Source organism: Physeter macrocephalus, chromosome 20 (genome assembly GCF_002837175.3).
Source record: "Physeter macrocephalus isolate SW-GA chromosome 20, ASM283717v5, whole genome shotgun sequence".
NCBI lineage: Eukaryota > Metazoa > Chordata > Mammalia > Artiodactyla > Physeteridae > Physeter > Physeter macrocephalus.
Window position 1 is genome coordinate 102968983 of NC_041233.1, and position 17932 is coordinate 102986914.

At 41.2% G+C, this 17932-nt stretch overlaps 1 protein-coding gene across 1 annotated transcript in view; it reads right to left on the minus strand.

Annotated features, from left to right (window-relative positions):
- Nucleotides 1-17932, minus strand: part of MTMR7 (myotubularin related protein 7) — a 109463-nt gene that overhangs the window by 71584 nt on the left and 19947 nt on the right. Inside the window, exons 2-3 of the mRNA XM_007109907.4 lie at nucleotides 5367-5489; nucleotides 3990-4152 (exon numbers count right to left, since the gene is read on the minus strand). Of these exons, the coding sequence (XP_007109969.1) occupies nucleotides 3990-4152; nucleotides 5367-5489 (286 nt within the window). The remainder of the gene's footprint in view (nucleotides 1-3989; nucleotides 4153-5366; nucleotides 5490-17932) is intronic.

The window sequence follows — 17932 nt, forward strand, 5'->3', positions numbered from 1 at the left end:
GGGAGAGGCCACAACAGAGGGAGGCCCGCGTACCGCAAAAAAAAAAAAAAAAAAAAAAAAAAAAAAGGGGGGGTGAAAAGATAACACAGCTATTAATTGGATTTTGCATATTTAAAAAAATGAGAACTTTCTTGTCTATTTTGAACAAACAAGTGCTCGAATTAAACATCAGGATTGTGGAAGCTAACACTTAGTAAAAAAAGGCTACTGGACCCAGAGATTAGTATCATCAATAAAAAGGAAATTGTTACTGTAAAAATTGCTTGAGTGGCACTGACTTAGATATGAACAGTAAAAAGTTAAATTAAGCAAATTAGACTATCTCAATCCTGAGATTTTTAAAAATCACAGTAAACATGCTGAAGAATTAGGGACTAAGATGGGCTAAAAAAATACTGCAATTTAATAAAAAATGACCAAATAAACAAAAGAGATGGCTTAAATATTAAAGGGCCCAAGAACACTACAGAGGGAAAGATAATTGATACAAAAAAATAAACAGCAGGAGGCTAATTAGAGGGAGGAGAAAAGAAAGAACATGGGAAAAATGGAAGCCCTCTGAGAAACAGGGGTCTTCAAATCAGAAAAATGTATAACCTTATTAGTACAGCAGATCTACAGCATTAATTTATTTTCTCATTTGGGCCACAGCCTTATTTTAACTTATTTCTTTATGAAGAATTAAAGAGCTTACTGGATTTGGCTACGTTATTTTTTTGCTGGGCTCTTTTAGAGTCCATGACCAAATTCTGACCAATCTGAATTCATATGAAAGACAAACCAATAAAATCTAGACAAATTTTTTAGTCATTTGATTTACCCTTATCCCAGAAATCGTAATTCAGTGAAGACAGATTCTCAAGAGCTTTGAAGCTAGCTCCTTCATAGGCCTTGACTGAAATGGACTCCCAAACATTTCTTCTTTTGTTAAAAAAAAAAAAAGTGTCCTCTAGATTTAAGCCTCTTATGCTTTGTAATTGGTCCTGGGTATTTATCCTTAGAAAATAATTTAAAATATGGGGAAAATCATATGAACAAAGATATTACTCCCAGAACTACTCATATGGCAAAAATTATGAGTAATCTAAATGTCTAATAATAGGGAAATATTTAAGTATATTATGGTACATTCATTTGATGGACTGTTACACAGTCATTTAATTACTGATATGAATACTGTCACAATATAGAAAATCCATAGGGTAAGGTGAAGAAAGTAATCAGGATTCAAAATATGTAGCCAGAAATGGTCAATTAAGAGTGGACAAGATATAAATGGTCGGCATGTATGAAACTACAATTCAAGAGATGAAGGCGTGAAGATTAAATTGAGAAATCACTCATCCCACTACGAAGCTGTCGAAAGATTTTTAAGAAATAAACTCTTTAATGGTGAAGGTACAAAGACTCAAGCATTCTCCTACACAACTGTTGAGAATTTATATAAACTGGTACAATCTTTCTGCAGTTCTTTTTGATAATATGTACAAAAATTTGAGTAAACCTTTTGACATACAAATTCCACCTTTAGGAATCTGTCTTTAAAAAAAAGACTTTTAACATGGGCAAAGGTACAGTTACCAGAATGTTCTCACTATGTTATTTAAAATAGTGAAAAATAATAATAATCTAAATGTCTAAAAATTAGAGATTAGAAAGATAGAATATGATATAGCCATACTATGTCACATTATATAATGTTTTAAAATGATATAAAATATATTTATCGACAGGATAACACTCACAATTTGCTATGTGAAGAAAAGGAAAACACATGATATGTATTGGTGACCAACCACAATAACCCCAGTGATGGATATTGTGCTGCTGGAATTCAAAGTCATTTCCCCACCAAACACACACAACACACACACACACACACACACACACACACAGCCCTCTTCTGAAATACCTTGAGGAGTGCAAAGGTGTAATTTGTAAAAGGTCCTGGGATGGTCTGAGAAGCCACCACACTCCTGGTGGAAACTCCCTCCACCTTGCCTCACCTCCACCCAGATTCAACAGCCTGCTTCCAAGGTGACAGGCTGTAATATGTCCTAATTTTAGCACTGCCTTTAGCATTAAACTGTGAAGCTGCTTGGATTCTATTTCCTCTTCCCATACTCATTAAAGTACTATGTTTTACATAAGCTGGCATTTCTAACTTGAGGAGTGCAAAGGTGTAATTTGTAAAAGGTCCTGGGATGGTCTGAGAAGCCACCACACTCCTGGTGGAAACTCCCTCCACCTTGCCTCACCTCCACCCAGATTCAACAGCCTGCTTCCAAGGTGACAGGCTGTAATATGTCCTAATTTTAGCACTGCCTTTAGCATTAAACTGTGAAGCTGCTTGGATTCTATTTCCTCTTCCCATACTCATTAAAGTACTATGTTTTACATAAGCTGGCATTTCTAATTCCAACGTTTCACAATGCTGGTGGCTTTTTAAAAAATCTTCTAAGGTAATGGCTTTAATTCAATTAAGGACTATAATTTCTTTCTTTGGTCTCTGGCTACAGCTAATACTGAACTCCCAAAACTTCAACTTGAAGAAAAAGTGTATATTTTTAAAAGCAGGGGAACACAGTGATTTTCCTCCCTGGGGACCCTCGCAATGTGAATCTGGGTACTCACTGTCATCTGGGGCCAGAGCCCTCACCGCCACTGGGATCTACTCTTCCAGCGCCTCAGCCCTTTCCCAGTTCTCTGGGCTATTCCTAAATCCCATTAATCCGGTCAGAGCACATTTATCATCCAGTACATCCATTAATCAGTGACACAGAAACTGCTGGCGCACAATTCCCCTCGCATTCTCTGCTACATGCAACCTCACGTACATCTTCCCAGAACTTCTGTTCCAATTATAGTGCGCCCTCCAAAAAGTTCAACTGCTTTTCTGGCTAACTCGGCCGTTCTTTTCAACACACTGAGATGAAAAAGCCTCAACGGGCCGACTTGAAAGGGGAGCAAAGTCAAGTCAAAATGATCAGATTGGGATGTTCCCATCACATAACTTTAGCTCTTAGCTCTCAACAGACAACACAGTTGTATCATAAGACTCTGAGGACCCAACCAAATGCTTTGAAGAGTTTACAATCAAACTTCTTGTCCTGAATCAAAAAGCATTTAGTGAAGTAACTATAAGCACATGTCCTATCTCCCTTATTAATGACTTCTGGGTGAACGCTACCATGGATGTTACTGTTATACAAATGATCTCCTTTCACTGTACACTTCCAAGACACTGAGCCGAGGAACCCCACAGTTCACACAAGCCACATACACAAGAAACAGCTGTGTAGATTTTCATACATTTATAGCACAGTAAGCTATCAATTTCTTAGACTTAAAGCATAATAAGCTGTAATTCTAAAGACCCTAAGATGAGGGATATATAACCAGAGAGTAACTGATAGCATCTATTTTTCAAATCAGCCATGCCTCCCACAACACTTAAGGAGGTAATGTTTAGGAGAATCAATATACACATACCCCGAACGTTCACTGCCGCTAACAAAGGTCTAGTTACGCCGACCTTGGGAAATACATATTACCATCAAAAAGCAACAGAAACCAAACCTTAAAAGCCCCCAAATAGGGAAAACTACCCTAGACCTGTTTGATATCAATGTTTTCCACACAAAACAATTTGTGGGTTTTGACTTAGGGCTCAGTCAAGGTGGCTTGACTACCACAGTATCAGAAGGGCATACTCTGGGATGATTTCACCCCAAAAGTAAAGCACAACTAAAACCCCCTCCAAGATAAAAACTATGAATAATGAAAGAAGCTCATACCGTAAGTAACTCAGACAGAGGCACCCCCCCCCGCCAAAAGACACTCTATCAGTCAGATTTCTTGGCCTCATCTGAAGGCTGGGATAATTCCTAAAGTACTGTAATTATGAAGTATCATCCATATTTCTTCAACACAATCGGTGAACGTCTTAAGAGTGGGTCCACGCCGAATGCCGAGCCGCTCTGCCCTACCTGGCCTTGCAAGGCGGATGAGAGAGATGTAAACGTCATGGCAGTCCCTTTCCTGAGGGATGATGAGCTGTAAGAGCTGAAAGTTCTTGCAGCGAATGAGCAGAGGGTACCCGGCAGCCGTTGTCGCCTGTTTCTCGATGGTGGAAATCTGACTGTGAAGAATCTACCACCAAAAGTTAATGTGGGTAAACTAAGCACAAATATCAGATACATAGGACAAAAAGTAACACAGATCTCTGAGCCACACACATAGACAAGAAACACTCCCTGACCTTCAGCTGGCTTGCACTCAGATGACAAGAACCTACGTGTTTGGGGTAAGAGCCAACTGTCTGAATTTATCATTTTATTTTTCAATGCCAAGCTTTCTGATATCCAAGCTAAATATATGAGGCAAACTATTTAGCATACAATTCTGCACAGGTCCAGGTAAGGGAACATTTGGGCCGTCAAACATTGAAATGCACTGAGTAGCTAAAATTAAATAAGGTCATGAGAAGTTAGTAAAGTAAACCTTGCAATCAACAAAAGTTAGAGACAGCTCCGCTGGGAGGGGCCACCATGCTCCTTAATTCCACATGGAATGCCCTCAAGTTCAACAGCAACGTGAGACTGTTGTTTTCGAAGCTCTTGGTGGTCAGGCAGGTTGCAGAAGAGATTTATTTGAAAGGAAATCATGCTGAAGTGCTCTGGCGTTTCAGGAGGGTCTCTCTCTGCTCAGCCCTCAGTGGCAAAACTTCATTCTTTAAATTCCTCTCCACTCAGTAGTGCCTGCCACCTTCTGCTGAAAAGATAAAGTCTACAGACTACAGAAAAGGCAAAATCTACAACTCAGGGACTCTGGTTCTGGTCATAATGTCATGGTTGGGTGGCTATATAAAATAAGAACTATCTAATGGTCTCATTATTATGTAGTAGAAATACCTGATGATGGGACTGTTCCCTAGATTTTTTCTCTTTTTTAAATTATGAGAAAACTGCAGACAACATAATAAAATGACTAAATGGCCTGCATTACAGGATGCTACAAATAAAGTGGATTGCAAATAAAGCACTGTGTAAATGCTGTATCTGGTACACTAACATTATTGAATCTCTACTTGACAGCTGTGACACGAAGCACTTATAGCTCTGGCTATTTCTATGTCTATCTTTGATGATGTTCAAATAATTAGTGCTTAAAATGAGTAAACAGATCAAGTGGATGTGACCCTTTACAGAAAAAAGGCAAAACCCACATTCCAAGAAGAGTCCTCTGAACACCCAAACGCCAAATCCCACCCTCCTCACCCTGAGGACAAACAAAAAAATAGAGGGTCAAAACTTGTTACTTAAAGCAATGGAAAACACATAAAGCCAACAATAAGGAATGCATACCCATGTTTCTTTCCTTGTGTCAGGTGCATTCTCCACAAATATGACATGAGTAGCCGTCAAATACAAAGTACCAACGGCTGCCTTTTTAGAAGATATTCGATCTACCAAGCGGACATTTTCAACCTAGAGAAATCAATGTGACAGGGTTATAGTAGAGCAAAAAAAGCTATTCACAAAAAACAATCAGTAAGTAATCTCAAGCTTAATTCATATATGATTTTGAAAATTCTCCCAATAATGAAAACCAAAACTTGCCCTCTTAATTAGATCTCACAATGATTCTGTATATCAAAAGATAAAAATCCACCAATTCCTTAAATATAACCTTAAATGTACCACAAAAGAGTTATAGACCCTATTTTTTTTTTAAGATCTTTATTGGAGTATAATTGCTTTACAATGTTGTGTTAGTTTCTGCTGTTTAACAAAGTGAATCAGCCATATGCATATACATGTCCCCATATCCCCTCCCTCTTGCGTCTCCCTCCCTCCCACCCTCCCTATCCCACCCCTCTAGGTGGTCACAAAGCACAGAGCTGATCTCCCTATGCCATGCGGCTGCTTCCTACTAGCTATCTATTTTACGTTTGGTAGTGTATATATGTCCATGCCTCTCTCTCACTTCGTCCCAGCTTACCCTTCCCCCTCCCCATGTATAGATCCTATTCTTTAAGAACACCCTTTCTGTGTTTTAAATAGGTCAACATTTTTACTTCACTGTAATTATGTAATTTTAAGGCAGGAAGCATACGCATGAAAGTTGAGTTTACACATTAACTATATATGAACAGCATTCTATTAAAAAATAATGTATTTTCCTATGTGTTTCTCAGTTGTAGAAATGGCCCCAAGGTTATCTGCTTCCATATAAACTAGTAGGAAATACAAATATACATACAGGAGCAAAAAGTATCAGAAGAATGTTCTGCATGCTTAGCAAGAAAATCTACCAAATTAAGATGCTAATATTTATAATAAAATCTTTCTAATAAATAGAATTCTCACCCCTGAGCTAAAATTCAAACTGCTACAGGAGACTTCTGGAAACAACTTTTATCAAGCATACATCTCTGAAATGTAGAGTAATTTCAAGAATACGTGCATCGGGATCATTTCAATATGAATGTAAAGGAAATGACAAGACAGTTTCTACAGGGCAAACAAAAAAAGCAGCAACGACGACTCCAGTAAGGCAGAGCCACCCCAAACACTGGATGAACATTCTAGTAAGGATGGCAGTGCTTAGCAATGCTACTTACTACTGGCAAGGATCAACCGTCTACAAAAAGACACTGGCGGGCTTCCCTGGTGGCGCAGTGGTTGAGGGTCCGCCTGCCGATGCAGGGGTCGCGGGTTCGTGCCCCGGTCCGGGAAGATCCCACATGCCGCCGAGCGGCTGGGCCCGTGAGCCATGGCCGCTGAGCCTGCGCCTCCGGAGCCTGTGCTCCGCAACGGGAGAGGCCACGACAGTGAGAGGCCCGCGTACCGCAAAAAAAAAAAAAAAAGACACTGGCTCAACCCTCATCCCTCAAATCAGGATGGTGACTTGCTTCCATGAGGCAGCTGAGAGACTAGTGAATCATATGTGCTCCATTCTTTAGTCTAATATAGAAGCTGTTGTGCTGATGCAGGTGGAGAGCCCAAGGCTTCTCAACCGCTCCAGGAAGCCCTGCGGGGACAGCGGCCCGAACGGACACCCCTCAGGATCGTCAGGACAACTCCAAGGGCAAACATCACTCCACACATTCCACTGCCTCAGTTTCCTCTGAGCCCTTAGAACCAAACCAGCCTTCTGGGAATAGTACTTGAGGGTCTTGTCCCACTTCTTCCCAATTTCCAGGGATCTAATGAGGTAAATAAAGAATTAGGTATTCACTATATAGGGGGTGCATACAATTTATGCGGGGGGGTGGTTGCATCATTCCTGAGACCTTGTGAATGTCTATGTGTATGAAGAAAGGTCATTCAACAGCAGTGTTCTTAACCTACCAGCTTATGGTTTTAAAAAATACTTCTTTTGTTGCTACAGTGCTCCACATTCTTTCACATGGTTATTCATCAGTCTGTCTCTTTCATAAATGGTCCTCACATCATTGGTTTACTCTCATACCAGGTGGTCATCATTTCTTATACATTCATGAAAACTGTTTATATAGTAAGGATAGTAGCCTATGGCTTAATTGTCATTTGTATGTTTTATAACTGCCTCTTTACCAAACTCTTACTAGTTCTAATAATTTTTTCACCAAAGTCTCTTGGATGTTCCAAGTAGACAGGAATATTTTCCGTAATAATTTCTCCCTTCCTTTCCAATATTTATACCTTCATTCCCCTTGTTTAATGGCATTAACTAGAACCTTCAGAATAACAGTAAATAACAGTGGTAACAACACTCTTGTGTTGTTTTTTATTGGTTTAATAACAGTTTTATTGAGATAGAATTCCGATACCATACAATTCACCCATTAAGAGTATACGACTCAACGCTTTTTAGTATATTCACAGCATTGTGTAGATCGTCATTGCGCAACCACTACTACCATCAATGTTAAAGCATTTTCATCACCCGAGAAGGAAACCCTGTTCCCAGTAGCAGTCAGCCCTCTTTCCCCACTAACCACCTCAGCACTAGGCAACCATCAATCTGCTTTCTGTCTCTATGGAATTGCCTATTCTGGACACTTCATATGAACTGAATCGTACAGTCTGTTGTACCCTGTGACTGGTTTATTTCACTTAGCATCATGTTTTCGATCCGTGTTTCAATCAAAGTTCATCCATTTGTAGAACGTGTCAGTACTTCATTTATTTTTACTGTCAAAAATATTCCATTATATGGATATACCACATTTTTATTTATCTATTTGTCAGCTGATGGACATTAGGGTTGTTTCTACCTTTTGGTTATTATTACTATTTTTAATTATTTATTTATTTACTTATTTTATTTTGGCTGTGTTGGGTCTTCGTTTCTGTGCGAGGGCTTTCTCTACTTGTGGCGAGCGGGGGCCACTCTTCATCGCGGTGCGTGGGCCTCTCACTGTCGCGGCCTCTCTTGTTGCGGAGCACAGGCTCCGGACACGCAGGCTCGGTAGTTGTGGCTCACGGACCTAGTTGCTCCGCGGCATGTGGGATCTTCCCGGACCAGGGCCCGAACCCGTGTCCCCTGCATTGGCAGGCAGACTCTCAACCACTGCACCACCAGGGAAGCCCTGGTTATTATAAATAATGCTGCTATGAACATTCTTATACAAGTGTTTTCTCATACAAGTTTTTATGAGGACATACGTTGGGTGTATATATACCTACGAATGGAATTATGCCGGTTCATATGTAACTCTGTTTAACCTTCTGAGGAACTCCCAGACTATTTTCCAAATCCAAAGTGGCTGTATCATTTTACATTGCCACCACCAATCTATAAGGATTCTAATTTCTCCATGTCTTTGCCAACACTTGTTAAATAACTTCTTTTTTTTGATCATAGCCATCCTAGTAGGTATGAGATAGTATCTTGTGACTTTTAGTTGCATTTCCCTAATGGTTAATGATGCTAACATCTTTTCATGTGCACATCTGTTTTTAATAGGAACACTTCCTATATTTTACCCTTGAGTTTGATGTTAATTTTTTTAAGAATCACATAGTGGAAGTGACCTACTCCTAGTCTAGTAAGAGTTTTGATTTTTGAAAATGAGGAATGAACATCATGCCTTTTAAATATATATTTGGATGAATATTTACTTTTTTATTTTAGTCCTGTGCTATTAAAAATAGTAATAGATTTCTTAATCCTTAAAGAAGTCTTGGATCTTGGTACATGACCAACTTGGAATTGGTGTGTTAGTGTTTCAATATTCCTTATATTTTATCTGCTATAATTGTTTTATTCTTGTTTTCCTTTTTGGTTTTTTTGCATCTATGTTTTTAAGAAATCATCACAGTTAAAATTACATAAATTAATTAGGAAGCTTTCAACATACAAATTATTTAGTATTTGAAAGAAATATGGGCACTTCTTTATACAGAAACAATACTTTAATAATTCATTCAATTTTTGTGCAATTATATAGATCTGTTCAATGTTTCTATTTTTTTACTAAATCTCATTTTGACATCTATTTTCTTTTCAAATTATCTTCTTATTGCCGATTTTCAAATTCTTTACAATCTTTTAATTCTTGTCTGTGGGTAAATCCCTCTCTCCTTACCCCTTCTCTCATTCCTAATATTGTGAACTATGTTCTTATTTCTTTGTGATTAGATATGCATATGTTTTTCTTCTAAGTAACAGGTCTTGGATTTATCAAGTTAATTTTTCTCTTTTCCAATCGTTACTTTCTGCTTGTGTTTGTTAATAAATGTTTTAACATGCTTTCCTTGAGTATATCATGTGGTTTTTGTTTCTTTGTTCATTTTAATTTTTTTTATAATTTTTTTTTTTTCTTTTTGGCTGCGCCATGAGGCATGTGGGATCTTAGTTCCCTGACCAGGGATCGACTCTGCGTCCCCTGCCATGGAACCATGGAGTCTTAACCACTGGACCACCAGGGAAGTCCCTCTTTGCTCAGTTTTAAATTCTTGGGTTTAGTAGCTCATCAATTTTCATTCTTTTTGATTAATAACAAGCCTTAAATCCAATCATTTTCCTCCAGGTAAATCTTTGGCTGCATCTTATGAGTTTTGTTTGCAATATTATCAGTCTTATTACTTTCTAGGTAGTTTATAACTGCAGTTTTTATTTCTTCTTTGACCCAAGAGTTCTTAAAGAGAATATTTTTCAATTCCCACGCGACTGGATTATGGTATTTAAATTTCTGTCATTAAATATTCTATTCTGAAGTGACTATGAGAAAGATATCATGGAAGAGACTGTGGGAGGAGAAAAGCAAGGGGATATATTATTTTTAGGACAGTTCTATGGGGAAAAACTCATTTGCATGCTGAAATGTGCCTAGCTAAATTAACCAGAGGACCAGGATTGATATACCAATTAAAAATATCTAAAAACAGAATGTAAATAATTCTCTCTGCATTTAGAACCAATGAAACAAAACTTTATTAGGGTAACCACATTGAACATAAGATAATATTTTGAAGCCAAAGTATTTATAGTATGAATTATTCTCCCTATAGAAGTGAAGAAAGCTATACCACTTAGATTATTTTTAGAAAACCTCAGTGGAACAGACCAAGGTTTGCAGATGGTGGTAGGTTAGAACACGTAATGAGATTTTTCCATGTCTTTTTGTTAACTTTGGATGCTGCCGCAGGAAAATTACATTTCAAGATTTGGCAATCGTTCTCACAGGTCTCACAGCTGTCAAAAGCAATGCTGAAGGAGAGGGAGGGAAAAAATAAAAAACAATGAGGGAAACACCAACAGCATGATTTCCCAGTGATGTAATAAAAGAAATGAGTAATAAAAATTAAAATCCTGTTATCTGAGAAATTCTGTGAAGATGGGGAGCACTGTAAAGGGACCACCACGTGGTTTACACTAAGACAGCCAGAACATTCTTGACTGTGATGCTAGAGTCAGTCAGTTCTAGAAAAAATGAAAAAAATCTCAAGAGTTTGGGTGCCATCATGAAGACACACTGGTTCAATAACTCTGCCTCACTGTTGGGCTAACTTAATTCTACCTCATCTACGCATGTAATAAACTATATGGTAATAAGGCTTCTTTCATACTTGGAGAGATAATGACTCTTAGGAAACCACCAGCTCCTTTTTTTTTTTTAATAAATTTATCTTATTTATTTATTTTTGGCTGCGTTGGGTTTTCGTTGCTGCGCACAGGCTTTCTCTAGTTGTGGCGAGTGGGGCTACTCTTCACTGCGGTGTGTGGGCTTCTCACTGCGGTGGCTTCTCTTGTTGTGGAGCACGGGCTCTAGGCTCGCGGGCTTCTGTAGTTGTGGAACGCGGGTTCAGTAGTTGTGGCGCACGGGCTTAGTTGCTCCACGGCATGTGGGATCTTCCTGGACTAGGGCTTGAACCCGTGTCCCCTGCACTGGCAGGTGGATTCTTAACCAGTGTGCCACCAGGGAAACCCAGGAAACCACCAGCTTCTTAAGACAAAGTTATTGCAATTCATTTGCATGTTCCTGGGAACACCACGCTTAAGACACACTTGGCATTCGTGCTCTGCAAATGGCAATTCATCTACGCAAAAGATATTACACTATTATCATAAACTCGAGTGTACATTTTTCACTTTCTGACATTTCCAAAAATGGAATGTATCTTATGATTAATGTGGTAAGAAGCCACTGTGGCATTTAACTGGCAGCACTTTTTTTTCTTTCTCTGTGGTAAACAAAATCTCAGTGCATCTTACAATCACTGATGTCTTAGGTTTGCTGAAATGAAGTTAAGTTTTTAGTCACTGGCATATAAATTATATTTGAAATCATGGGACTGAAAGAGGTTACCTCGGGAGAGCATGCAGAGTGACAAGAGGAAAGATCTGAGGGCATCCAACATGTAAAGCTCTGAGGGAAGAGGAGGAATCAGAAAAGCAAACTTGGAGGATTGGCCAGTTAGGAGGAAAATCAGGAGAGCGTGCTGTCCGGGGAGAGGGTGCAGAGGGAGTGGTTTCAAAGGAGAATGTTTATGCCGAATGCTGCTGAGAAATCAAGTAAGGCAAGAACTGTAAAATGCCCACTGGACTCAGCAACACGGAAGATGCAGAAGGGGTCGTGGGAGCCCTGGGATCAGAAGCCATAACACAACGGCTGGAGGAGTGAACTCATTAGAGCTGAGAAAGTGGAGACTGTACTCTTTGTGGAAGAGAGGGCAGAAGCCAGAGCTGGGAACCTGACCACCCAAACGTCATCCCGGAGCAGCAAAAGACCAAAGCACGCAAAGAGCTTTCCAGAAGCAACAGGCACGTCAAGACAAAGAAGCCTATGGGCGTTGCCAACCAGGGGGCGTCTCACACTGTGATGCACACAGGAAATAAAATAACTCCCATTCGGAGGAAACTGTGAGAAATACGTTTTAAAGGATTAGAAAAAGGAGATGAGGCTCACTGGGCAAGGATTTGTTTATGCTGCTTGTACTGAAGTCTCCCCAGTCCTACAAAGCTTCTCCTCCAGCTTTTAAAACTGGTCTTTTTAAAAATTAAGAAACACGCTTATTTATGCAATGTTTAAAAATTCAGAAATACGGAAGAAGGAAAGAAAATCGCCCTAGTCCCATAATTGAAACACAAGCACTGGGGCTTCCCTGGTGGCACAGTGGTTAAGAAGCCGCCTGCCAATGCAGGGGACACGCGTTTGAGCCCCGGTCCGGGAAGATCCCACGTGCCGCGGAACAACTAAGCCCATGGGCCACAACTACTGAGCCTGCGCTTTAGAGCCCGTGAGCCGCAACTACTGAACCCACCTGCCACAGCACCTGAAGCCCACGTGCCTAGAGCCCGTGCTCTGCAACAAGAGAAGCCACCGCAGTGAGAAGCCCACTCACCACAACGAAGACCCAACTCAGCCAAAAATAAATAAATAGATATTTTTTAAAACCACAAGCACTGTGAATCTTTTGGTGTATTTCAGAAAATATTTATACCTTATTTTAAGCATTTTTTGATTATGTGGCAAAGTGCCAGGGGAAAGAAACCCAGGGATGGGGAGGAAAAATCTTATCTCCGCCTTTGCTTTACTGAACCTTTCCTTTGCCCCAAATCTTCAGGAGAGTACGTTGTACACTGCACTGCCTTGATGGGTTGGACAAGGGCTGTGTAATTAAGTAAGAGGCGGGTTTTAATACAACACAGCTGAGTCATGGACCAGAGGTGCCTAAATGGATGGTGAAACAATCTATAACCTGAACTAATTCAGTGGGAGCAGAAGATTATGCTAGAGGAGACTGTGAAAATGCAAACACCCAAGGGAACCGGCAGAAATTCTGGGAAGAGCTTTGGAATTCTGAAGGGAATAGAATGGAGGTGTTCAAAATAACTACCAACATGGCATGGGTCAGGCCAATCCCAGCCGTCAGTTGGCTTACGTAAAAATGACCAAAATAATAATAATAAAAACAACAATTAAACATATTTGGAGAACCTACTCTCTGCCATGCACTGTGCTGTCACTGCATATCTGACCTCAGTTAATCCCCCCAATAACCCCATGAGTTAGGTCCTCACATAATCTTCATTTCACTGTTACGTTTAGAGACACGACAAATCTTCCCAGTTCACACGAGCAGTACATGGGAAGGCTCAGCTTGGAGCTAAGGTCTCTCCAGCTCCAAAGGCCAAGCTCCAGGTCATCGAGGCTGTGGAGCCTGGTGAATGCCTATGAGGTCATTCTAGTTCTGTTACCCAAAATTAATATGTTTAGGATAACCAGTTAACAATTATTTTAAGCAAATTTATACATGAAATTAGTATTTGAAAACAGAATGCTGGGACTTCCCTGGTGGTGCAGTGGTTAAGAATCCGCCTGCCAACGCAGGGGACACGGATTCGAGCCCTGGTCTGGGAAGATCCCACATGCTGCGGAGCAACTAAGCCCGTGCGCCACAACTACTGAGCCTGCGCTCTAGAGCCCGCGAGCCACAACTACTGAGCCGGAGCACCTAGAGCCCGTGCTCCAAAACAAGAGAAGCCGCCGCAACGAGAAGCCCGCACACCGCAACGAAGAGTAGCCCCTGCTAGGCGCAACTAGAGAAAGCCCGCGTGCAGCAACAAAGACCCAACGCGGCCAAAAATTAATTAATTAATTAATTTTTTAAAAACAGAATGATTTAAGAGAAGATTATATCGTAAAACTATATTCACAAACCACTATGAGAACATTCTTCTTTGAGATAAACCCAAAGACAAAAGGCCTGGGAATGGGCTACGGGAACCCGAATATTGGCACGAGGAGATGTTCAGGATTCTCAGAACCAAAAGAAAGAACAGCAAACATCCAATTCCACTCAACAAAATGCCTTTGTGTAGCACGGTGTTTGGTTCTAGGAAGAAGAACAAAAGGCTGAATAGGATGGAGTCTTTGTCCATCCTGAAGAATCTTACAGACTCAAGGGAGAAGGCTGTGCCCCAGTTTAATAGCCTTTTCATTCCCATCCCTGCTCTGCTGAGGTTAGATTGAGGGGAAAAAAAAAGCTTTCATCAGCTTTTCTAGGCCGAGGCTGAAAAGCCTCAGTGAAAACATGGGGCCCCTCCACGGCACTGCCAGGCCTGAAACAGGTCACAAGTACGGCTGGGTCCTTCCCGCATCCATCACAGGGAGACACGGCCTCTCCTCAGCCATTCTCCATTGCACCACCTTCTAATTTCAATCTAAATAGAACAGAAGTCTTTACTTTCTACCCTGCAGGTTGAATACTGGACTACTGAACATTCTGGGATTCTAGAATCATCTCTGACTATCTGGAAAAGAAAAGCTGCTCTGTAGGACAGGAAGTCCAAAGTGCAGTGTAGGGTTACCTTTTAATGAAAGAAAGGAAAATGAACGGCACTGGCCACCGGTTTTGCTTGGGCTGAAGATGAGTCCTCTAACCCGTATAAAGTAGACTGAGGGTCACGGCCAGTCAGCCGGGGGAAGAGGTCCAGAGGCTGCCGAGCAGGGAGAAATCAGAATGTCTGCAGCGGCCAAAACCGAAGACAAGTTTATGTTCTAATCTAAGAAAAGCAACTGGATAAATAGTTTGTCGTGCTAAATTTGGTATCATGACATTTTCTAAGTCCAGCAACATGAAAAGTAAAATATTTGTCTGCGAGTCAGGAGGCCTTGACTTTGGTTCTGGTTCCGGTTCTGGTTTTGAAAGGGAACCATTGGCTGCAGGCAGCTGAGCGACTCCATCTGGGTTCTGACTCCTGTAAAGGACCTACAGGTATTTAATGCCTTCCCACACTTGCACAGGTTAACTCAGAGGTGCTTCAGAGAGACGTTAGAAAACCCAGAAAACAGCAGTTGTGAAAATACACACGATAATGACTCAATATTAAATCTCAAGAAATTTAGCCCCTCGGTACCGTGGTTGGCCAACAAAGCTCTCACGATTTCCCAAGGAAAGGAAGCACCAGCCTCGGCCACGGCAGATGCCACAACACTCTCTGAAAGTGGCCCAGGGGCTGCACTGCAGCCCAGTGTTCGGGGCCCAACGGAGAGAAGCCCCCGAGGGCAGAGCCCGGCCTCAGGTATCCACAGTCTTGGGTACAGAGGCTGTGCTGGCTTCAAGCAGTGCCCACTACCTGCTCACTCACTCACGAACTGCTGAGAATGACAATCAGGCCAATCCAGGACTTTTCCAGAAAAGCTGAAGGTAAACAAGGAAGCACCGTTGAGGAAGATTCCTCTCAACTTCTCCCGTGAGCAGAAAGGATGAAAGAAGGAAGGGTAATAGTAACAACAACAACACTCACATTAACTGAGCAACTGCTGAGTGTCAGGTATGGTACTAAGTGTCGTCCACAGGCCCGCGTACCGCAAAAAAAAAAAAAAAAAAAAAAAATGGCCACGTTAACGCCATCTATTCACTTCACTGGTCTGGAGGGGTGCGTGCCCGCCACGGTACTGACGAGGCCTGGGGAGCCTGGCTCCCACGTGGTCCCAGGACCCGCTGGCCAGAGTCATGACAGGTGTTCTGGCCTGTTTCACGTCATAAGGTGCCATGACCTTCTGGCAGCGGGAGAACCATGTCAGGAATCAAGGTGCACTTCTCACCAGCCACACATCAATTATAGAAATGTTTCATTTATGGTAGGTGTCCCTGTGGTGCTAAGTAGGATTATTTTTTTAATAAATTTATTTATTTTATTTATTTATTTTTGGCTGCATCGGGTCTTCGTTGCTGCAAGCGGGCTTTCTCTCATTGCGGCGAGTGGGGGCTACTCTTCGTTGCAGTGCATGGGCTTCTCATTGCAGTGGCTTCTCTTGTTGGGAGCACAGGCTCTAGGCACACGGGCTTCAGTAGTTGTGGCACGAGGGCTCAGTAGCTGTGGCTTGTGGGCTTAGTTGCTCCATGGCATGTGGGATCTTCCCGGACTAGGGATCGAACCCGTGTCCCCTGCATTGGCAGGCGGATTCTTAACCAATGCGCCACCAGGGAAGGCCAAGTAGGATGTTTTAAGTTTGAACCCAGAGCTCCTGGACAATGAATTGATTCCACCTGCGAGTAACTACATGTGTGAGAGAGAAAGAGGAAAGGCGTCCATCTCTGTAGTTATGAATAAACAGTAATTACTGACAAACAAGCTCATAACAGAGAATTCAGAGATTTCATTCTTGCTCCCACTGAATGCTCACCTCGTGTCTGTGATTCCATTTCCCCTGTTACAGTAGTGGTAATGACAGAGTTTGCAAAAAAAGATGGGCTACTCAATGATAGTTGCAGAATATTTTGACATAGATGAAGAAAAAGTGAAGCAATAAAACATTCTTCAGACCACTTGGAATTGTCATAATCTCTTATAATAGGGAAAAAAAAGCATCTGATTTTTCTAATTTAAAAAGAAGTACTTTCAATACTGTATTGTATATTTGAAAGTTGCTAAGTGAGTATATCTTAAAAATTCTCATCACAAGAAAAAAATTGTTAACTATATGAGGTGGTGAGTGTTAACACTGTGGTAATCATTTTGCAATATACACATATATCAAATCATTATACTGCATACCTTAAACCAATACAATGTTCTATGTCAATTATATCTCAATAAAACTGGAAAAATAAAATCACATGGTAGGGACTTCCCTGGCAGCCTAGCGGTTAAGACTTCGCCTTCCAGTGCAGGGGGTGTGGGTTGGATCCCTGGTCGGGGAGCTAAGATCCCATGTGCCTCGCGGCCAAAAAACCAAAACATAAAACAGACGCAATACTGTAACAAATTCAATACTTTAAAATTGATCCACATCAAAATAATAAAATAAAATCACATGGTAAAATGTCATATAATAAACTAGTTTGCAAAAAACTTTTTAATTAAAGAAATTAAGAGATACACGTTTTTCCTAGTCGCATAAAGTTGCTTGAACTCATAAAAGGGGGTAGTCAGGGACTTCCCTGGTGACGCAGTGGTTAAGAATCCCCCTGCCAATGCAGGGGACATGGGTTCGAGCCCTGGTCCGGGAAGGTCCCACATGCCACGGAGCAACTAGCCCGTGTGCCACAACTACTGAGCCTGCGCTCTAGAGCCCGTGAGCCACAACTACTGAGCCCTCGCGCCAACTAATGAAGCCCACGCGCCTACAGCCCGAGCTCCGCAACGAGAGAAGCCACCGCAATGAGAAGCCCACGCACCGCAACGAAGGGTAGCCCCCGCTCACCGCAACTAGGGAAAGCCCACGCGCAGCAACGAAGACCCAACGCAGCCAAAATTAAGTAAATAAATAAATTTATTTTTTTTAAAACGGGGGTAGTCAGGAAGCTTCAGGAGTTTTCTAATCCAGCTGTTTGGTAGAAAAATCAGAAACACCAATCCTTCTCCCAAAAGGCAGATTTAATCTGTTTAAAACTATAAAACTAATGAAAGTCTTTTCCCAGGACCATTTTATTCAGAGGTCAGATATTGAAGAAGAAATGAGGGAAAGGCAAAAATCACAAAGCACAAT